The sequence below is a fragment of the Thamnophis elegans genome, chromosome 3, assembly GCF_009769535.1.
Source record: "Thamnophis elegans isolate rThaEle1 chromosome 3, rThaEle1.pri, whole genome shotgun sequence".
Classification (NCBI taxonomy): domain Eukaryota; kingdom Metazoa; phylum Chordata; class Lepidosauria; order Squamata; family Colubridae; genus Thamnophis; species Thamnophis elegans.
The window spans coordinates 68,088,725-68,112,368 of NC_045543.1; the positions used below are offsets into that span (position 1 = coordinate 68,088,725).

The following is a 23,644-nucleotide window of genomic DNA, read 5'->3' on the forward strand; positions in this document are numbered from 1 at the left end:
ACCATAATCTGTAGTTTTCTCATTACACAGCACTATAATGAGGTATTTATGCTACCATTAATTCCTGAAAGGTATTTATTATGGGAACCTATTTTCTCTTTAGTAGCACTTGGCAAAAATTAACAATTTACTTGCAGAACAAAATAGTGGCTAACGGATCAATAATCCTCAGCCAAAGATTGGTACGCTAGTTCAGGAAGGAAGTGAATACTAGAGCCTGAATTCAATTTTGGGACTATTATAAGTTAAACCCTTGATCAGTGGATCCACATCTGCTCAAGAGTAATTTGTCCCTAATTTTATTACCAAAATATATTAGCCCTCTTACTTCCTTTGTGGTAATAGCATTTTCTTTTCCTCTGCCTTTGTTCCATCCATAAAGATACCATATTACAGACAAGTAGAGCTTAAGAGTGATTACATAGGCTTAGAGTCCCTGCCAGGAAATCTGTTTTTGTCAAAGCATGACAATCAGTATTGGCTCCTTAAAAGAAGCCTCAGGCATTAGCTCTCAGCTACACAACCCAAAAGTGCAATCATCTTCCCACTGGGGGAAAATGCACTTATTTTCAATAACTGCTTGCCTGGATTAGGCTGCTTGTTAATTTACCTTTTGGCTTGTAGCACGGAGTAGGGACAATGCATTCCTCTTTGATGTGCGGTTTTGTTTTAGGACTGCAGCCACCGGTATGCATCCCTCGGTGATCAATGCACAGAACTACTCGATACCTCAAACCCTGGCCGCATGTCACTGTGCACTGAAAGGAAAGCCATAATCAATTATTTCTATTAATAACCATGAATAGGTTTGCTGCTCCACCCCTTAACCGGCCACGTGAAAGAGAAACAGAACCTGAATGGTATCATGGACTGTCCAAATATTTGGTTAGGGTTAGGGTTAGGGCTCAGATACTCTGAGGTGCCTATACCTACAAAGATCAGAATTGTGTGGACAACGGTTGTCCATGGAACATTGCAGAGAAACAAATGTTGGTCTTTGAAGAAGCACACCAGAAAAAGCACTGATGCTTTTAAACTTTGGTACTGAAGAAGAGTCAAGAATATCATGCATGGCTGAAAACAAACAAATGAATCACAGAGTTCTCACAAATGGCCAGGATCAAATTATGATATTTTGACATATTAGGAGAAACCCAAGAATACTATAATCCTGGGAAAGAAAGAAGAGAAGAGGCGATCAACCAACAATGATGAGTTGATTGAGTTGATTACAGCAGCAATGGGTACACCATTGGAAGATCTGAAAGACCAAGCTGGGGACAAATCATCCTGTAGACAGCCTGTCTAAGTGGCTGTTATCAGCTGACATCATTGGTAGGCACATAATCAACCAATTAAGCATGCATAGTTCTGCAAGAAATTATTATTAGAAATATTCCTGGTTATTAAATTCTACTTAATCCTACTCTATATTTGTTGGATTGTGTGCTTTAAAAAAACCCTAAATGTCTATTGGTAATTTATTAACTATCATTTAAATTTCTAGTTATTCACATTAAGGGATTCCATCTGAAATTTATTATACACTATGGCTTAATAAATCGACCCTCTTATCCTATAATTTTGAGAGACAATAATTTATTCAGAATGGTCCATGATCATACTTTGGCATAACATTAAAACCAAATAAAAATGGAGACAAATATTTATTTGTCATATTAAAGAATTAGAATATGTCTGAATTATACATAGGTAAAAGGATATTATTAAAATAAAACATTACATTTTTATCAAAATTATTTTATTATCAGTAAAATTGGAAATTTAAATAATCAGGGATCATTATAAGTATTATATTATTTGGCCTCACTACTATATTTAGTCATTTAGCATTATATATCATAACTGAGATACTGATCATCCAGTATCTCTAGTTTCTGATCAAAGAGCAGAACATTATAAATGATAAAATCACTTCATTAGTGAACTTTCATGAATTATAATACAGCTACTTTAGTTTTATTATTATTATTTTATTACTTTTAAAGATTACAATTCTATATTTCCCTCTTGAAAGCATTTCTAAATAGTATCCATTTTTTTTTATTTTTTCTTTAGTTTTTATCTTCCCAATTTGCTCAACCTTCAGAGGGAAGACAAGGCCCTGACAATACAGGGAAGTGCCCTCCATTCTATTGTAGTCTCCACTGACTTCACAGTTCACACAAAATCAAGACCTACCTGTTAGGAATATAATTCTAACGGTTGGGTTGGCAATATATAAACCATATATTTATTTATAGTAATGCTGTACCTGTTTCTTTAAATCATACTGTAAAATGTGATTGGTTGCTGTTTTCATCAATCGGCCATAAGAGGGAGCCAGAACGACTGTTAGCTCTCTGTTTCGTTAGATGCTGGGCTGATCTGATCTGAGTGTTTTTGGGAAGCTGGCTGTTAGAAAGTGCCGTGAGCTATTGTAAGTTTTGCAACTGTTAGCAAACTTTGTGTTCGGACTGAATATATGGATACTGGACTATGTTATTTGGATTATCCCTTAACTGAGTAAAAGCCTATTTAAACTGCAGTGTCTCTGTCAGTGACGTGCGGTGAGGGTTACCGTTGGTGAGGCAAGAGTGCAGCAGCGGCAAGAAGCAGCGTCCCCGCTGCTGTGTCCGACAGGCGTCTCGTGTTTATGGCGGACATAAACGTGAGATGCCTGTCAGACACAGCGGCGGGGGTGTTGCTTCTCGCCGCTGCCGCACTCTGCTGCCTTGCCCCCCGTCTCCTCCGATGAACAATCCTGCTGCCCCGGCCTGCAGCCAGCCCAGCACCAAGCGGGGAGGACGAGGAGGAGGACGAGGAGGAGAAGAGCGGTGAGTTCTTGTGTTGGCCGGCCGGCCGGCCAGGCAAGGAGCAGGTTGGGCGAGGGGTGGGCTGGCTCCGTCCAAGCTGCTTCTCGCCGCCGTCGCACTCCACCGCCTTGCTCCCCCTGCCTCCTCCGACGAACAATCCTCTGCTTTCTTCAGCTCGGACGGTGCCGGGACACCCAAGCTGCTGTCGGCAGTGGCGGGAGCCATCTGAGTGGCCATGATCCCCCTCCCCAGCCAGCCAGCCAGCCCTCCCACCCCCCGCCCGACCTGCTCCCCGCCTGGCCGGCCAGCCGGCACAAGGACTCACCGCTCTTCTCCTCCTCCTCGTCCTCCTCATCCTCCCCGCTCGGTGCTGGGCTGGCTGCAGGCCGGGGCAGCGGGAATGTCGGCGCTTGGCGGCTCCCGCGATGCAAAGTGCCCAGTGGGGCACTTTGCATCGCGGGAGTCGCCAAGACCCGGGTCTGCAGCAAAGACGCCAAGCCACCCACTAGAAAATGCTGGGCAGAGAAGAAATTGCTGCTGAAGAAACGGCGGCTGGCGGCCCAGAGCAACCTCTCCAGAATCACCCTCGATGGAAACTGCTAGATTGTGCAGTCGCTCAAGTGCCCTTGCACAGGCATGATTCGCTGCTCCCAGATCAGGAGGCGGGAGAATCAGTGCCTCCTTTGCATACAATTTTTTTTGCTTTTTAACCCTTTCTTAACTTTTAAAAGGCGAAAAATTCCTTATGCAAAGGAGGACCCAAGTTCTCTGGCCTCCTCCTATAGGTAACACTGAGCAGACACCAAGCCACTGTGACTTGGAATCTGGTAGCAACTACCCTGGCTTTAATTATTTTTTAAAAATTCTTTAAAATTCTTTCCTTTCCCTCAGGAGACTGGTGAGGCCCCTTCTCCCTTGCCTCTAGTGACTGCACGTCCCTGGTCTCTGTATACTGGTTTGTGTGTTCTCCAACACAACTCTCACAATGCTTCGCTGAACGTACTCACTCTCCCAATGGGGAGCTTACCTAACACTACCCACATCTTTTTCACTATCAACATTCAGGTCTCGTGTTCTATACTGTATCTCTGCTCTCCATTATATCTTCATTTCCCCCCTAAAAGTAGCATAACAACTTTCTGCATGGTGTTTTGCCTCAGTATCCCTTCTACAAAGAATCAGTTTCATATTTAAATTATTAAAAGGTTTGACCGTTTCTAACAAACTTCCCCTGCATAGCCTTTAATTAAACTAGATCTTTTTTTCCCCATTGCTGTACTTATATATGGATACCAATGCGGAAAGGATTGTAAGTATTTTCATAATGCAGACATTTTAATTACTTTATTTCAGTTACTGTAAATATAAAGTTCAATAATGAAAAGAACGTAATTACCGGAGACCATTCCTGAGCCAGCCACTTAGGACAATCAAAAATATTGCAAGGCTGAACAATGGGCATCCTGGGAGTGTACATGCACTTCCACTCCTCCACAGAGCTGACCAATCCCTGGATGTCTTCTTCCACACAAGAGACCGTGCGGCTTTGAATGCCTCCTCCGCAGGAAGAAGAGCAGGCAGTCCACGGGGTGCTTTCCCACCTTCAAAACAACATAACAGTTGAGAAGAAAGGCAACCATATCTGGTCTGTGTAACTGCAAGTACTTTAGACTACAGTCGCATTTCCCTAGTAGAAGGAGCAAAGCCCTGCCCTACAGGGGTGGGTTCTGGCAGTCACTACTGCTGGTTCAGTTGTGTGCGCTTTGCGCGTGTGCATGCACTTAATTCATGCTGCGTGCACATGTGCAATGCAACAAAAATGCTTCTGCACATGCGCAGAAGCAAAAAACAAGATGGCGGTGCCTACAGCGCCGCCGGGAGAACTGGTTCAGGGACATGGCAGGCCTGGGTCACTGCTGGTTCCAGCGACCTAGGCCGCCAAACCACTACCAGGTTGGCCGAACCGGTAGGAACTCACCACCGCTGCCATATTACTTGCTTGCACATCCAATAGTTCAGCAGCCACTACTTGGCTTTGAAATGTCCAATTTCTGATAAAAATGATTGGTTTAAGATTGATTCTGTAACATGACATAAACTAAGGAAATTGGAATTCCATTCAATGCATGCTACTGTATATAACCCTAAAGAAACTTTGAAGCTTCTATCATTCTTTATTACACTGGTCTACAAATTTTTGGAAATTATTAACCTTTGAGATAAAATGTGTTAATTTTACATATTTTGATTAGATGAATTAGAAAATAGGTGATAATGGTGGTGGTTTTCAAGATATTGCGCAATAAAGATGTATACACAGGCACAGACAGGTGTCTAATGATCATGATGCCTCGCAACCTCTCGACAAAGTGCGACAATGAAAATGGTACCACATGGAAGTATATGAATTTATCTTCACTTTGAGAACAGCAAGGCAGATGACTATGAAAAACATGTGGAAAATTTGCTTAGGTCCTATATCACTTGGTGCAAACATGTCATTGAAAATTCACTTTTTACACTTGCTTTTAGACTATTCCCCTTTGAACTGTGGGGCAGTGAGTGATGAGCATGAGTAGAGATTTCACCAGGTTATTGCAGGCATGGAGAAAAGATAGCAAGGGGAATGGAGTCTGTCCATGTTTGCCAATTACTGCTGGAGTCTCCCCAGGGATGAATCTACTACAGTTCACAAGTGAAAAGTCAAAAAGCGCAGTTTAGATGCCGAATAAAGATGAAACCTACTGTTTAATCTGATGCTAGAGCTTGTCAGTTTTTCATGCAAAAAGCATGAAAATGTTACATGAAAAACCAAGAAATGAATTGGCATCAATAAAAAGATAATTTTATAACAATTGGTGTGGCACCATTCTCACTGCTATATCACATTTTGCAGAAAAGTTATGGAGCATAATCACATACACCCCTTGTAATTTTGAATTATTTTGACCGGAATCTGTATCTTGGAAACTGGAGCCAATTAATACTCAGGACTTAATTTTCTTTTATTAGTGACCCATTCTGGTAAAATTAAGCTACCTTTATTTCTGAGGCTTTCTCCTTGTAGATCAGTGTTACCAGTAAATTTTCCAAACGCTATAGTGTAATATGTATGTACAATGTGTGCGTCTATGCGAATCTGTATGTATATATGTAAGCATATATTTATGTATGCATGCATGCATGCATGCATGCATGTATGTATGTCACTCATGCTGTAGTCACTTCCTCTCTTGACTATTGCAATGCTCTTTATATGGGGCTGCTTGGTGCTCTCTGAGCTTGCTTGTTTTCTTGCAGACGTTTCATTAGCTAGCACTAATACTGATGAAGTTACCTAGTTAGGATAATGAAACATATGCAAAAAAACAAGCAAGCTCAGAGAACACCAAGAACCCCTCATTTCAACACTAAAGTATATATATTTTTTTATTGATATGGGGCTGCCCTTGAAAAGTACCAGGAAGCTCAAATTGGTTCAAAATGCAGCAGCTCACATGGTTTTGAGCAAATATGTGCAGATGACATCTCTCCTGCAGGAGCTGCATTAGCTGCCAATCTGATTCCAGGTACAATTCAAGGTGCTGGTTGTCACCTTCCATGAGCTACATGGCTTGGGACCAGGTTATCCAGGAAAAAAACCTGTTTATTTGCAATTGCTTAAACTATATCCTATAGTAATTAATAGGACACTCCATAAAAACCATATTCCATTCCAAAAACGGTTTCACTTAGATTGGTGATTCAGCTGTTGAAGATTTGAAAGCATTTTAATGAATTTTGATCAATGCAGCACATTATTATTTCCTATCTTGAAAAGTTTCTTTAGTGCAGGAATCAGAAATAACACCCTCTCTTTCTCCTGCTAAGCATATAAATTTATATGTATACAAAAGCAGGGATGCTATGTGGCAGGGATGCTATGTGAATAGAGATGCAACTGTACAGTTGAAAGATGGTACAAGAGAAACATTCCCAGCTTCTCCCTTACCCCACTGCATATATAGGAGCTGAAACCAATGCCTACAGGACAGGGCTCCAGTTATTATCCAGACCTGCCTATACACAATCCCACTTGATCTCCATTTCTTTGGGGTTCATGGTTCATCCCATGAAATCCAGATAGGTATATCTTAATCATGCCCATATTTCTAACATACCCAGGTTTCAGTGATAAACACCATCTCTATATTTTTGTGTACAATTAAATCAATGACCAAGATGGTCTTTATGGATAGGACTGGTATTCAATAGCACCAGCCTGAGATTAAGGTCTCCCACAATTTATTTATGTGGATCATGAAATCTTGATTTTGAATATATGAAATTAAGATGATTGTTCTAATAAAGAGATAAATGTTATAATTTCTTAATGTTATGAAAATGTCCTTAAATGCATTTTTGACTGGACTACAAATGCAACTAAGAAGATAAATCCAATGAAAATGCAAGTGTTCACTTAGCAAATTTATCCACGCTGTGTTATAGGGAGGAAGACTATGAAATTTTATCTTAGTCTCATGTGAACTTTCCAGTGGAGAGAAAAAAACTCTTGATTATTGTGTCATGAACAATTATTCTGTATGAATACTTAGGACAAAAAAAAGTCATATTTTGCTTGAATTGTAAAGAAAATCAGAAAACAATGCAGAAAAAGCACCAGAATAAGAACATGTGGCTGGTGAATGATTATCACTCTGTTAGCTTGTCAATAAAACACAAAAAACAGTTTCTTATACTTTCTAAATAGAGTATTTGGTTTACATACCGAGGAAGAGGATGGTAGAGGTCATAGGGCATGATCTGCTTGTATCCATCACTGTTAGGAACAATAATGCCAACCCTCTGAGTAGAAGGTACACACAATAAAATAAACACTAAATGATTACATTATACAAAAACATAGCATTAGATAATTAACTCATTCTACTTGTTCCTACAACCTACAGACAAAATATAAAGATATAAGGAACCAGACACCTTATTTTGCAAAAGATCTCATAAACTGATATAGCTTGACTAATTAGTTCATATGAGAATCATAATAAACATTGAAATACTGCTAACAAACATCTTTCTAGAATTAAAATTATGAGGAGAAAGAGTTAATGCATATTTTTTGATGAATAAGAACAGAGAACTGTACTTTCTCCATATTAAAAAGCGGAATTAAATCTACATCTATCAAATGGGGAGAAATTCTATTAAAATTTAAATATAAATGTTAGTGAAGTCAGAGTAAGAGAAAGTGTGATGGTATAGGGGGAGAATCTTGAATCTTGGTCACGATTATTTACTGAGAAACAAAAATGCTCTCTACTGATTTCCTAACATTGCAGTATAATAATTCTGTACATAACTTTAATTTTTTCAGATTCTTCCGTGTACATTTTTTTGTTTGGGTTGTTTTGTTTGGCTCTGCAAATCTAACAACAATTATAATTTGGATTATATGCTTTCCAGATGTTTTGTATCACCGATTAATATATTGGGAGTATTCATTATCAGCCTATGCCCTAATATGTCTCTTTAATACTTAAATATTGATCGAGAAAAATTAACATGGAAAAGCAATGCATTTAAGAAGTAAAATTACATACCTTACATGATCATTAGCAAATAATAAAAACAACAATGACAAAAGATCAATCCTGTTATAACATCAGCTATGCAAATCTGTATGAACAGAGGCAGTTTGTCAAACTCAATTTGTTAAATGCTTCAGTTGGGCTTTTTTAAAAAAACTAAACTGAAGTTTTTATTCCACATGATAAACAAGCAATAAGATACATCTCAGCTAATCTTCCATTTGACTGCACTGCCGTCAAAATCCTAAAAGTACTGTAGTATGTGATTAGTCCTTTGATCAATTTTGGCCAAATGTGAAGCCATTTCTTTCCTTGTCAACTGTAATCATTTGTTGTTGTCAGTTGCAAAGTCATGTCCGACCCATCGCGACCCCATGGACAACGTTCCTCCAGGCCTTCCTGTCTTCTACCATCCTTTGGAGTCCATTTAAGCTCACGCCTACTGCTTTGGTGACTCCATCCAGCCACCTCAATCTCTGTCATCCCCTTCTTCTTTTGCTGTAATCATTTAACTCATTACAATTTTCATTCTTTATGCTAAACACAAAAACTTGAATAGTTCGCAGGGGGCAAGAAAAAAATATTTTCCCCCACCGTCTAATTTAATAATATTCATTGGATATGTGATCTAGTAGAAAGAAACATTTTGCTCTTACTGAATGGAAATATTCTGCCTGGAACTTGGTAGTCAATTTAATTTCATAACCACTAATTTTTTGAATTCCTCAGAAATAAATATAAAATGACACTACTTATCTATTACATCTGCGGACACTTGACATTTCTATCTAGGTAGTGAACATATAACAGGTTAAATCTACAAAAACTGCCCCATTTATTCACTGCGGCTAAATGCAATACAATCAGCTTATATTAGTGGCTGTCTAATAATAACCCCTATGACATCTACTGCTGGTGAAGCAGGAATCGGAGATGCCAGACAGACATATTAATATAAAAAAGGAGTAGCTATCTACAAATTTCAAGACTAGGAAAAGAATTACCAATATACCACTGACTCAAAGAAACAGGAACAAAAGGCTAGGATTTAAACTCTGACACTGACACATACATGTTCCCAGATCTTCTTTGCCTATCTGCATGTGTGATTGACACAAAAGCAAATGTAAGGATGTATGCGTGTGCACATGCATGTACACACATATACACAACAGATTACTTCACTTCTGTTTGCAACAATCAACTGATCTAAGCCATGTCAAATCTGAGAAGCTTTTCCTGTTCTATAAACTCAAATGTTTATTGCTAAATAATCTGGTACAGTCTGGCAACCGTGTAATCCAATGACCAGCTGTTTGAAGAGAGTTTGCCTCAAATACCCCCTCTGAAAACCATTGTTCTTTAGAAATTTCATCCAAAAAATTAAAATTTAAAACTATCTGGTCAACTGTTCATATGGCTAAGCTTCGGGCCGGTAGTGGAAAGATACAAACAATAACAGACAGTTGTGAGGTATTAGTTAAAGCTGAGTGCTCATTAAGCCTGAATGGAACTTTATGCATATATAAAAAGGAAAATGATCCATGCACAGGTTTTATCCATTGCATCAAAGCTTGCTAAACTGAGGACTAATAGATCAAAGGTTCACTGTATTATAAAAATTACTTTCTGGCTGCCAAATCACTCATCTCTTTAGATTTAGGTGGAGGCAATTATACCTTCAATTTATTTTACTACTAGTTGTTCAGCTCCAAATCATACTATGAGTATAATAAACTATATGTAATCCAAACTGTACAGTAATGTTAGTAGGAGAATGTAGCTTATTTCATGGAGGCCAATTTTGCTAATGCAGGATGGCAATTATTATTATTTTTTCCCATAGTGATAGTTCAATAATTGCAGGAACTTACCATGATTGGGAACTGTTCCTGTAATCATTGCTTATCTTCTTATGTTTATTGTGCCAAAGATTGGCAACAGGTAAGCTGGCATCCCTCCGTGCACATTAGTGAACTGAACTGCAACCAGTAAGAGGATAGTTATCTTCCAGTGCATCTAAGGTCAGAACATTAGTTTAGGGGGTTCACAATATTTACAACTCTCTCCCCCAACAGATGGAAAATGGCAGTGATTCAAGAAAGGCAGGGGCTGCTTCTGCCTCTTTTCCATATCAAATTCGCTCTTCCTAATGGAAGAACTATCAGTTTTCCAACACAGTTCGGTGGTTTGAATCCCTAGTACAGGTCTCCTGTGCGAGCAGGGGGTTGGACTAGATGACCTTCAAGGTACCTTCCAACTCTGTTACTATTTTACGGTAGATACAAAAGTATTAAATGAATTAGGCTATGCAGGAAAGAACAACTTTTGCAACTGAGGTCTGTTCAACCTCGAAAATGAATCAATAAAAATTTAAAGCCACCACAAATACTGACTAAACAATAATACAGTGTCCCTGCAATTTTTTTAGCCCAAGAGTCAATTTCAAAACAGCCCTAAAGCATCCACGTCTGATTTTCCTGAAGAGTAAGTTTATTCCACATACAAACCATTTAGAAGAGGAGCTCTTTAGAGTCATCCTTTAAATTAATTCTTCAGATCAAGTCTCTATATTGGTTTAATTCATGTTGACACAACAGATCTAAGCATGGGCTTCATTTACATACTTCACTTTTCATATAACTAGCTGTAAAGTGTCTAGGAACAGGCTAATCCTCTTCTTTTCCTTTTCCTAACAGCTTTAAACCTGGGAAGCAGGAAGATTACATGAAGAGGACTCTTCCTTTCCATTTATGCAAACAAACTAAATCAGGAATCTACAATTCCTGTAATAGTTGCCTCCTTACTGCTATCTATTTAAATACAATCTGCAGGAGGGAGAAAGCTCTCTACTGAAAGATCAAAACAATAACCACATAAATAGATGTCCCAACCATGGTGAAATTCAATTTTTTTACTACCAGTTCTGTGGGAGTGGCTTGGTGGGTGTGGCAGAGGAAGGATACTGCAAAATCTCCATTCCCACCCCACTCTGGGACCAGCCAGAGACGGTATTTGCCAGTTCTCTGGACTACTCAAAATTTCTGCTAACGATTCTCCAGAACCTGTCAGAACCTGCTGAATTTCACCCTTGTCCCAACTTTTAATGACTCACACAGTCCAGAATAAAGATCCAGCCTCTACAAAGTACCCATGCTTTTGTTCTTCTGGTACATATTAGGTCCTAGTAATTGTGGCTTGTAAGGGCAGCAAACTCTTCTTCAGATGGAACCATACACATATTTTAAACTAGCCGAAGTTATATTATACAAAATATGCCACTTCTGAGTGGCCTTATGAGAATGGATGTAATGGAGATAGAAATATGATTTTGCTGTATCATTTGCCTATTGAAGATGATGATTCTGATGAGGTTATCTATTCAATTGTGTCCGACTCCTGGCTATTCTATGACCAGGTCTCTCCACATCCTCTGATCTTGCACTATTTCTTTGAGTTTCTCTATGCTCTGTCTGTCATCAGCGTTGATGATGTCCAGCAACAATGTTCTTTGGCGGAGTGGTTTCCTTTTACTGCTAACTCTTCTGAACATAATTGGTTTCTCCAATGAATTCCCCCGTATGACTGTCAAAATAAGTGAGATGCAGTTTCGTGATTTTGCCTTCCAGTGATGCTATGGGTCTGGTGTTATGGACTCTAGTACTTGCTTGTTAATTTGCCTTATTATTACTATCTACAGTATTCAAGTACATTTCAGTATTGTGATGACAGAGTAAGGGGAAAGTGGTTAAGAAATTTCCAGCAGAATCTGCCAGTTTGAAATGAACTGAAGAGATCTCTATGACTAGTAAAGAAGGCATTGTCTCAGGACTTTTCCAATGCATGTTTTAATCCATAATAAGCACTTATATACAGCCTTTTCCTTCTCACATTTGATAAGAGACCCATATTCTACTGAGCACAGGAACCTGAATCCACCGTTTGTATTGAGCAGAAAGCAACAGAGCAATTTAGCTCCCCCACCCCAGGCCCTCTGCTCAAAACCACAGTCTCCAAAGTCCTCTTAAACTGGTATGAAAATGTAATGATACCTTACCTCAAACTGATGCTTGGCCATCCCTAGTTATTTCACATATTTGCTCCAGTAGTAGGATAAAGAATTGAGCCCTGTAGTACCTTGGTTAAATTGTGCCTCTTCCCTACCCAAGGGAACCAGTACTACAGTAGGAAAGGATCTCCACATGGTCAATACTATTTTAAGGAGAGTTGTTATCCTCAAGGTCCTGATGTAGATCATGTAACCAGAATGATCATTACTGCTTTGATTCCATGTCTAGTCTGAATCTGGACTGAAAAGGATTTAGATAATGCACTTCATCTAAGACCCTCTTTGACTGAACCACCACTTTATTCTCTACCACATTATCCAAATTGGCAGGTTGAAGACAAGATAATAGTGTTCAGATAAGGCTGGATTGAGATATGGCTTCTCAAAGAGAGGGCACATAGCTCTTACGTGTCAAAGCAGTGTCACCTAGTCTTGAATCTTCCCACTCAAGTCCTCCTTCCCAGCACCTCTTGAAAAAGCCAGAATCCAAATTCCGCGCAATGAAGCTCATACTGCAAAGAATTTACGTACTTCTAACATTAAATTATCTTTCGCCTTCCCAGACCATAACTACACAATTACAATCATCTCTCCAAAAAGCTGTTGACATAAATGTATTGAAGAGGAAGAGATTCCCTCGACTGCAAGAGTCTACACCTGCTACCTCATCATAAACTGGAACTGAATTGGCAAAAGTCACACAGGCCTTTGTGCTTTCAAAAGCTGTTTAATTCCAATCAGTGCCATTTTGGTTTGTTCACACATGTATTTAGGTTTTTTTTAAATCTTGCTGTATGCTCACTGTCTATTCTTTCCCAATCACCTGTACACAACCAAAACCTTCTCAACCACACAGATCTGTAGTGCATTATTCTAGTATCTACAGAGAAGGATTTTTTAAAATCTCTCTTTCTCCCCATCTCCCAGCCTGCATCATGTAGCTACCTATCTTAACATATCTGCCTTTGAATTATCAACCCTGTGTACAAAATTCAATCAGAAAATAACAAGCTGAATTCTCAGAAATAAATGGAATATGTGAGTCATCTGTTATATAATAATAATGACAAAAGGGATTATCTACACCTGCTTTGATCTCTTTTGGAGAACCAGGTGTTTATCTGCAAATACAGTACGCGGGCTCCATTTCTCTAATTAATCAGACTTGTTCAGAATTCAGAGCATGGATCATATCTGTATACTCTAACCAAGTCTTGTACTTGATATATATATATTTTTCTTAGACAATCCAATGCTGTGTGAGGCTTATATGGCATGCAATATATTTTTTATGGGCCACAGTGAGACTGCAGAAAGCAAAACTATTCATATTGCTCGGTTCATCTTTTTTATATATCTTTTCTGTGGCTATATATTCTTGGCTCATGTTCTTTCTTTGAATCTAATAGTGCCTTAAATTTAAATTTCTCCTGTTTGTACAATCTTTTTCCATATTGTTCTATTTTTTACTTTCCTTTTAATTCAACGTTTAAGCTGAAATATCAATATAAAATATGATTACAAATTGTATTGAAATGTTTTAAAAATACAAATATTACTTTTTAAGCCTCTTTTTATTATAAACCTCTCCTGTCATTGTATAATCTATAAATCATCTGCCTTAGTTATTATTGCTACAGTTAGTCCTCAACTTACACAATTGAGCACAAAATTCTATTGCTAAATGAGGTATTTGTTATGGGAATTTGCCTTATTTTACGACCTTTCTTGCCACATTTTTTAAGTGAATCATTGCAGTTGTTTAATTTAGTAACCTGGTTGTTAAGTGAATCTGGCTTCCCCACTGACTTTGCTTGTCAGAAGTTGGCAAAAGGTGATCATGTGATCCTGGGACACTGTCATAATTGTCATAAATATTAATCAGTTGCCAAGCATCTGAATTTTGATCATGTGACTGTGGAAATGCCACAACAGTTGTAACTTCAAACGGTCTCTAAACAGACTATTGTAAGTTGAGCACTACCTGTACTCATGATAGGATAAAAAAAATTAAATATCTGAATATCCGTTCAAAAACATTCTCATTAAAAAGAACCAGGCTGATCTAAATGTCTTCTTTTATGTTATTCCATGTTAGTTTTCTACAGCTCTAGAGATGTTTGCTAGTTGAGGAAGTATTTAGCTCTTAATAAATAGCGAGACACTCTTATTGTTGTTGTCCAAATGTAACACAGACATTCTATGCACATTCTACTAAGGAATCTTAATAAATCTCTGAGAAGTTTTAAAAGAAAATAATTAACCTGTTTGTATTTCAGTATAAACGATATCTCAAAATTGTTAACTGATGTACCTTGCCGGACAAGGATCTAGGTTGCACTCTTGGAGTTTTGGCTTTGGCTTGATGTTTTCAGGGTAATAGTGGCAATATTGATCAGCTACCACTCGATTGCTTCTCAGATCGTAGCATTCAGAAGATGTAAGCTGATAACCTTAAAAAAACTCATATTGTGTAAAGATAAAGACAGTTTCGCAGTTCCACATCAACAAGCAAGTATAGTCTACTAATCTGAATAATAATGAGGTTCCACTAGGCAACCTACTGGCTCATTCTTTCCTTACCAAAACAGAGAAACAGAAGAACCACAGATGGGCAAAAAAGCAGAGGGAATGCGGGCGACTTTCAACTTCCTGCAGGCTTCCCCACTGACTTTGATTGTGGGAACAGGCAGGGAGCATTGGAAATCACGATCATGTGGTGGCAACTGACTGTGGCGAGGCTGAAGCAGCCACAATTTTGTGAATATAACCGGTAGGTATGAAGACTCTGGATATTTCAACACAGGAATAACGGGTCCTAGATTTGGCATGCTTTCTTTCAGTTAGCAGGTTTGAGACAACTGATTAAAAAAAATGTGCTGTGATGTACTGTTTGAGCTAACTGAAGGTTACAAACAGATAGGAGAGTGTTAGTAGTATGTAGATGGACAGACTAATTGTAACTTGATATAGTAACATTCCTGCAAGAGATGTTGTTTATGGTTTGTAATGCAAAACTAAACACAGCACATACACCTTCTAAGGCTAAGCATAACCATATTTGCTAGCATACGAAATCTCATTAGAGAATTTTACAATTAAAAGCATGTTGATTTATAGCCAATGTACAATAGTGATTTTTTCCGTAGTAAATTTTTCTTATAAAAACACCTTAAAATGAAAAGAAAGATATTTTTTTAATGTTATTAAAGAAGGGACAAGCTGTGATGACAGTGTTGCAGCTTAGGGAAACAACACTTTAAAACTTTGTGGAAGCTAAGGGCCACTGTAGGTAGGGCATGGTAGAAATGGGTTTCTGTTACATGAACTAGTGCAGTGGGAGCGAACCTTTTCAGCACCAAGTGCCCAAACCGGAACGCGTGCATGTGCACCAGAGCGCCAGAAACCCGAAGACCAGCTGGATGGTGCACATATGTGCTTAGGAAACCCAAAGACCAGCTGGATGGTATGCGGGGTGGAGCGCCAGAAACCTGAAGACCAACTGGCCGGTATGCACACGCCAGCCACTTGGTCTTCGGGTTTCTGGCACACACATGTGCGCAGGCCAGGTGGTCTTCACACACACCAAAGCACTGGAGTGCCGGAAACCCGAAGACCAGCTGGCAATGGCGCATACACCCACAGAGAGGGCTCTGCGTACCACCTCTGGCACGCATGCCATAGGTTCGCCAATACGGAACTAGCGTATGCAACACACAAACACATATCTCTCACACACACCCAGTTAGCTAGTTATCGGTGTTTTTGTTGTTTTATCTTAAATCTTAAATTTCATGTATCTTAAATCTATTTTAATGACTCTGGATCAGTTTCCATCCATTATCATTAAGCTGCAAATGAATTGGGAGCTAAATGCAGCCCTGGGCTCTGGGGCAGCTCACCTAGTTATGTAAATCAAATATATAAATGATCGTTCAAAGTTGATGAATTCTGCTTGCAGTTGGTAGAAGTGGTGTCATTTGTAATTTGGCTCTGCTTGTCTGTATATGAACATGATTCCTTACTTCTACTTAGCTCACCCCATGTGATACTTTATACTTCTCTTTTAGTGATTTAATGCGCCAGATTGCTTCCCCCCCCCTATAACAAATCTTGAACTTCTAAGGGCGAGTATAGAAAATGAACATATAAAGAAATAAAAGAAAGAAAGCACAAAATCTCCCTAGTTACTCATAAGTTCTGGGTGATTTATCTTTTCTCTTGAAGCCCAGCTTGCATTCTTCAGTGGAAGCCTCCTTCTGTGCATTTTTCTCATTCCCCATCTCTAATTTCCTACATGGGAGTATCAGCTGTGGTTATCGCATTTCAATTACCAGAAGCCAATTGTCTTTTCTGCAGAGAAGGTGCTGCTACCCTTAACCACAAAGGATGGATAGCTCCCTCTGAGGTTTTATTTATGAGCCATGGTGACAATTACTGAAGTGAAATGGAGTCTTCAAAAATTATTAAACCTTCAGTGGGAAGGTTAAACCATAGGCTGTTACTTGCACTAAGAAGTCATTATATATAGTGCTTTGTATGCATGAAAAGGTATTAACTTTTCCCCCTCCATTTGATTTAGGACAAGTAATAACTTGGAAGTCATGCTTTAAGAAAGTTACAGGTCTGGCATTATTTATTTAGCGTATGGCAACAGGTCTGACAATGAATATAGTATAGAATACAGTAAAATAATTTTTGTCTTGATAAAATGATAGCAATGCTACCTGGGCACCAAAGTTCAACTATGGGATGACTTTTTAAAATTCTCAGCCACATCAAACCAACTCCAATAATAACAACGGTTATACCAGATGTACTGTAGTGACAGCTCCTTACCACTGTCATTTTCATGTGAAGAACCAAAGGAAACAAGGATCAAAAAGCCTGAACCTGTTCTCTGCCCAGCTCTATCCATATTATAAACCCCAAGCCCGGGAGTACTGTAGATTACCTCTTCAGTCCTGCCTTGGGCTTATGTATTCTCCTTATTCACTAGATAGCAATTAGGAAATATTGCATATATTTTTAATTAAACAAAATGCATGACTTCAACTCCTCTTTCACCACAGAAAATTTGTGTATATAACAATTATTTCAGGAACTATATTTTAGATTGTAATCAGTAATTTTATAAATGTGGAATAATTAAGAAAAGATAGATAGGTTGTGAATAGGGAACAAACCAAAATAAATATTGATATTAAAATTTAGGGATTGTAGTTGTCTCATAATCTGTCACGTTTCCATTTTGCCTTTAGAAAAATACAATTTATTTTAAAAATAATAGACGGAAAATGAGAGATGAGAAACTTTTTCTTTGAAGATCTTTCTGGAGGTAGCTCTGTAAAAAGGTAAAGGTTCCCCTTGCATATATGTGCTAGTTTTCCCGACTCTAGGGGGTAGTGTTCATCTCTGTTTCAAGCCAAAGCGCCAGCGCTGTCCAAAGAACATCTCCGTGGTCATATGGCCAGCATGACTAAATGCCAAAAGTGCACGGAACGCTGTTACCTTCCCACCAAAGGTGGTTCCTATTTTCTACTTGCATTTTTACATGCTTTGAGCTGCTAGGTGGCAGAAGCTGAGACAAGTAATGGGAGCTCACTCTATTACGTGGTGCTAGGGATTCGAACAGCCAAACTGCTGACTTTTCTGATCATCAAGCTCACTGCTTTAGCTACTGAGCCACCACGTCCCTCACGTTGTACTGTACATATGGTAATTAAAGACAGCTCAGAGCACTTCCACAACTTCAAAATAAAGACTCTATAAATATTTACAAAAAAGGAAAGACAGAAAGGCAGATCCATAAAAAAAAGGCTTGGTGAAGTTTCAACAGCAACTTAGGAAGTCACCTTGAACAAACTTGGTGATGTATATCAGTATTTTTTAGAATTACAGTGCAGAAAAGTGTTATATTCATTACCTCCACCACAGGATACAGAACAGGAAAAAAATCAGTTTCTCTCCATCGGTGGATAATAGGCTGATAGAAAATAAATTGAACTGTACTGTCAGCAGCACCAACGTAATGAATCTGAAAAAAAAAGAAAAGCTACAGGTAAAGTTATTAGTCTGTAATCCAGGTATAATTAGAACTATGATTTCTAAAACAGATTATCGTTAACAATGTAGAATTATGTTATAATAAGTGAAAGTCCTCCATCATTATCTTCAGATGAACAACTTCTGTATCAAGAAGCATAAACTCAACACTTGTGCAAAGGGGCTCCCAAACGAAATGGCAATTAATATTTAAATAGATATACGGTGTACTACTTGCCTTTAACTATGAACACAGCAATCTTTTTAGCCCAGTCATCTATCTTGCAGGGTGAATCCGATATTATCATAGGTAATAATTTTTATATGATTGGTTAGCCCTTCTATTTTTTTGGGGGGGGGCATAAAATCATTAGTCCAGAACAATATTAATCTCTTAAAATAGGGTGATTATTCTAGATAAATAATGAAGCAAATAAAAACAATTGAATTATCAGCTTCCTAATGCTGATAATTAATGCTTTTCTAAAAGCTGTCAGAGGATGTTTTGGCAAAGTATACTCAAGAAAGCATTCAAACCAAAAATCAAATATATGGATCATAGGTTGTCAAATGCTTCCAGATAGGGCTGGAAAAAGATGTTCAGAAAAGATTTACTTACAGATGGGCCAAATGAGCCACCGTACCGGTATGGTGGCTGCTTTTCCCGCTACTCCCGGTACAGGAACCCACACTGCTATGTGGGTGTCAGCGTTCCAAGTAATACACCCATAGCAAACAGAACTCCGATGCAAGTAGGTTCTTCAAAGACAGGTTTATTGGCACAGATTGGTGAAAACTGACTCTAAAGATTCCCACAGTTTTCACCTATTAAAAAGTAAAAGTTTTTTTCCCTTTCCCCAAACACCAGTCACATGGTCCCAATCAGGTTCTGTCCAGGTGCTGTCCAACATCACTCCTCTTTTCAGCCACCTATTAAAATGTCCTTGGTTCCCAGGGGAAAGTATATTGTTTTGGCTACAAAACCCCAGCTATCCTCTATTCTTCCTTCCCTAACCCTCATCTCCATTGTGACAACACTGAAGCCTCAAAGATGGCCCCAGTCAGGCCAGCTTCAGAGTTGACAATGAGTTTTGCCCTTGTATGGATTTGAGAAAAGCTGACATAGATAATATGGAGCTTACATGAGTGTATCTATATGTACCAAGTTCCTGGCTTATTCCCTGGTTCAAAACCACTTTGTTCAAAAACAAAGAAATAAACAGAAGAAAGGAAACTATCAGAAAAGAAAGTGCCTTGTTTTTACCCCCTCGAAACAGAAGAGAAACACAATAACAAAACTCAGAATCCCAGGTTGCAAAAAAAGAAAGAAAGAAAGAAAAAAGAAAGAGGTCATAAAAGAGAAGGCAGAAGTGCTTTATGACATGTTGAAGGATATAAAAGTTTAGTCTACTGATGAGAGCCCTGCAGCTTTCTTCTAATCAAGTTAACAGTGATATATATATCCCCAGAAGGAAAAAGAGCTATAGGCTGAAACATTGCATGTTCCTACGCGGTGAAGGAGGAGGCCTCTTGGATAACTACCATTTTGCTCAGCAAAATGTTTTATTCCTTGCATAAGACAGAAAGTACATGATCACCCATGGATTTGAAACGACAGAAAAGTACAGCGAATCCAGGAAAGATGTACAGTACATGCTCTCAATGCTTTAGCTCTTTGAAATTTCCAGTATAAATACAGCATTAACAACAGCATTGGAGAGGGAAAATGCTAACTAAACGGAAAAGAAAAAGGGAAAAAAAAGAATACTGTCAAAAGGGTTGCCTGAACCTTTAAAAAAAAAATCATGTTTGTAAGATCCCAGACAGAGCAAAATTAATGAGAAGAGAGATTACATGGGGCCCGAGAAAAGAGGTCGGGAAGTTCCACATCAAAAATCAGGAAGACATAACACCTATCTCCCCAAGGATTTTTGTTGTGTTGTCTGCTTGATTATCTGTCTTCTCTGACATGGAAAAAAGACAGATGCAGATCTTTCTCCCAAATGAAATGGGAAATTATACATATAGCCTGTACTACCAACCCCAAACTCTTAGGTGGGAATATGTTGCAATTAACCACAAAGGGGGGGGGGGGAGGGTAACATTGCTAGGTGAATGAGGGGAAAGGAATCAGACAAACGGATGTTATTGTTTCACAAAGGATACATGGGATTGAATATTACAAAACTGACAGAAACTTTGGTGAGAAAGTATTTTTGGGGTTGGCAATGGGGGTGGAAGGGGGGGACATCAGGTACTGACCAGCAGATTCAAAATCTGATTTCTTACATTTCCTACTTACATCAAACATTCTATGGCCATTTTTGCTGTTAGAAATTTAAACTATCTCAAAAGCCAAATCAAGAATAGAGCAAATGGTATTAGTTATGAATTGTTACCTAATTTTTTTCATTAAATAATGATCATGAATTCCCTTTCATTGACGGAGTATAAAAACTTCACCACGTTATATCAATCCTAAAAATCCTGAAGCAATGTGTTTGTTTTCTTTGTTTCTAGATAATTTGTCATATTTTGGGGCACATTAAACATTGGAACGCATAGGCCACTCCTTACATTCCTTTTGAATTAATAGCTGTAAGATTTCATTAAATATCATACTGATTTGTAAATAACTAACCTTCTCATAGAAGATATTAAAATAGGTCCCTGAGTAACAGCAACTTGGAAGTCACCTTCAACAAACTGATAAATCAGGCAACATTTCCTAATTGAGGAATAAGTAATCAGTAGCCATCCAGATTTTTAGATTATAAGAACAAGAGCTGAATTGTTGTTCATTCTCAACTCCACTCCATTCTAAGTTATGACTGACATTGAACAGCATGGATAAAAAGCTGGAACCCTAAAGCTTCCTCAGGACATCTGCTAAGGGTGTGAGGAACAAGCTGCAGCGTCTAGGAAAGACAAAAATGACTACAAAACAGCATCTTCGGCTCAACATAGGTTATTTACCAAGCAATTGAAACAGGCTGAATAGTATATCTCGTATGGAAGCCCAAATGAAATGGATGAAAATAAAAAGTAACATTCCAGTTTCAACTGAAGCTATCTGAATTTATGAATCCATACAATCCAGCCTAGCATGGCAAGATAAATAGAAAGCATGATGTTCAATTGTGGTCCTTCTGCTGAAGAAGACATCAAGGAGTTATAACATTTTCATCTACACTTTATCTCCTTCATCTCAATCCACATCTGCTGTAGAAATCTGGCAAAATCTTCTGAACAATGACGTTGGTATTGGAGATAAAAGGGGAAGGGAACCAACAATTACTCTTTACCCCCTTTACTTGAAAATATTCACAGAGAGAAAGAAATAGGCCATCACTGAAGGGCACTTTACAAATACTTTAATATTTATCCATTTTATTCCTGATTGGCAAATACCAACTAAATAATTAACTACCTATCCAATCACTGATTAACTACCCAGCCAATCAATCTAATTTCCCAAAATATAAGGTTGTAATAAGGTATTTGTATAAATACACTTTCTCATTCATTCTGCTTCACATAGGAAGGCCAAGACTGGCTAAAGAGAGGGATGGACTGAAACCTTTTCTCAACCCATGACTTGTAGGTGAAGAGAATTTCCTGCCTTGGCTTCACCTTATGATGGATAAAAAATTCTATGTTGCTTGACCACTGACCTACCAATGACATTGGAGCAAAGCTGGAAGACATAAACTCCAATGGTCCTAGTCCTGGTGTCTAAACCATGTAGCAATGAAATTGGCACTGCCCATCACCTATTCCTTTTGCAGCATAATCTACATTTCTATGGGTTAATCATCATGGCATCAACCAGAGGTGGTATTCTGCCGTGTTTGGACGGGTTTGCCTGAACTGGTAGCAGAAATCGCAGGTAACCCCGCCCAGGCTCTATGGCATCCCATTTAGGCCCCTTTTTTTTAGCCAAAGCACATACTCAGAGGACTGAGCTCATGCACGGATGTGGGTGCGCTCACACTTGCAAACAGGTAGGGAAGGTAAGTGAATACCACCCCTGCATCAAGCCATTTTTATTGGGAGTCCTCAGTGAAAAATTATGGTACCCTAAACCTGATACAGATTATACAGTTTATATCTAAAATCTGCAGGCCCTTCTGACCCACCTTCATCTGCTCCAAAAGGTTTTATTATCTTGTAATTCTCAAAGGCTTACATTCCACTGTGCCTCTTAGCCCCTCTATAGCCTGTGTATTTTACTTTCAGCAATGTGTTTTCAATTACTTGAAAGAATAGGAGAAAATTAATGAGAAGAAAACATTAGTGGGAAGAAATAATTTAATTCTTACTGCCAGATCTACACAAAACAGAGCTTCTAAGCTATCTGTTGATTTCCCAACCAAAGCTGGCTCGATCACTATAACAAACTGCAAAGCTTAATTCTGCTCATTTTTTAGCAACTCAAGAGGTTTTCCTGAATTATTCTTTTGTAGTTCTGAAATCGGGGAGGGGGGGAGAGAGTGGAAGGGGGGGAGAGGCAGGGAAGGCAAAGGGCAGAGGTTTAATATAATGTGAAGATTTAATGCAACGTATCTGCCTACGGACTATAATTCAGGAAGTGCTGCAGTTCCCATATACAGGTAGTCCTCGACTTACAACTGTTCATTTAGTGACCATTCAAAGTTACAACAGCACTGAAAAAATGACTTCCAACTGTTTTTTGACTGTTGCAGCACCTCCATGGTCATGTGATCAAACTTCAGACACTTGGCAACCAGTTCATATTTATGACCGTAGCAGCATCTCTGGGTCATGTGATCCCCTTTGGAGAACTTATCACAAGCAAAGTCAATGGGGAAGCCAGATTCAGTTAACAACTGCAGGGATTCACTTAACAATTACAGTGAGACAGGTCGTAAAATGGGGCAAAACTCACTCAACAAATGTCTCACCCCACAGAGAATTCGAGGCTCAATTCTGGTCATATGCCAAGAACTCAGTAATCAGTGATTGATATTCTGGAATAGCACATTTTACTTGTAAGAGAAACATAGTCTTGAACTGTTTCAATAAAAAGGAGATAATGTCATAAGCCTACTTACCACAATGCAGGTATAAATATTGCAAAGTAGTATGTTTATCGAAGTTCAAAA

The 23,644-nt window shown here is 38.6% G+C and overlaps 1 protein-coding gene across 1 annotated transcript in view; it reads right to left on the reverse strand.

The window, feature by feature from the left end:
• ADAMTSL1 (ADAMTS like 1) overlaps window positions 1-23,644 on the reverse strand; it is a 542,768-nt gene that overhangs the window by 115,862 nt on the left and 403,262 nt on the right. Inside the window, 6 exon segments of the mRNA XM_032212442.1 lie at window positions 611-758; window positions 4,213-4,417; window positions 7,585-7,635; window positions 14,788-14,926; window positions 18,400-18,423; window positions 18,426-18,510. Coding sequence (XP_032068333.1) covers window positions 611-758; window positions 4,213-4,417; window positions 7,585-7,635; window positions 14,788-14,926; window positions 18,400-18,423; window positions 18,426-18,510 — 652 coding nt within the window.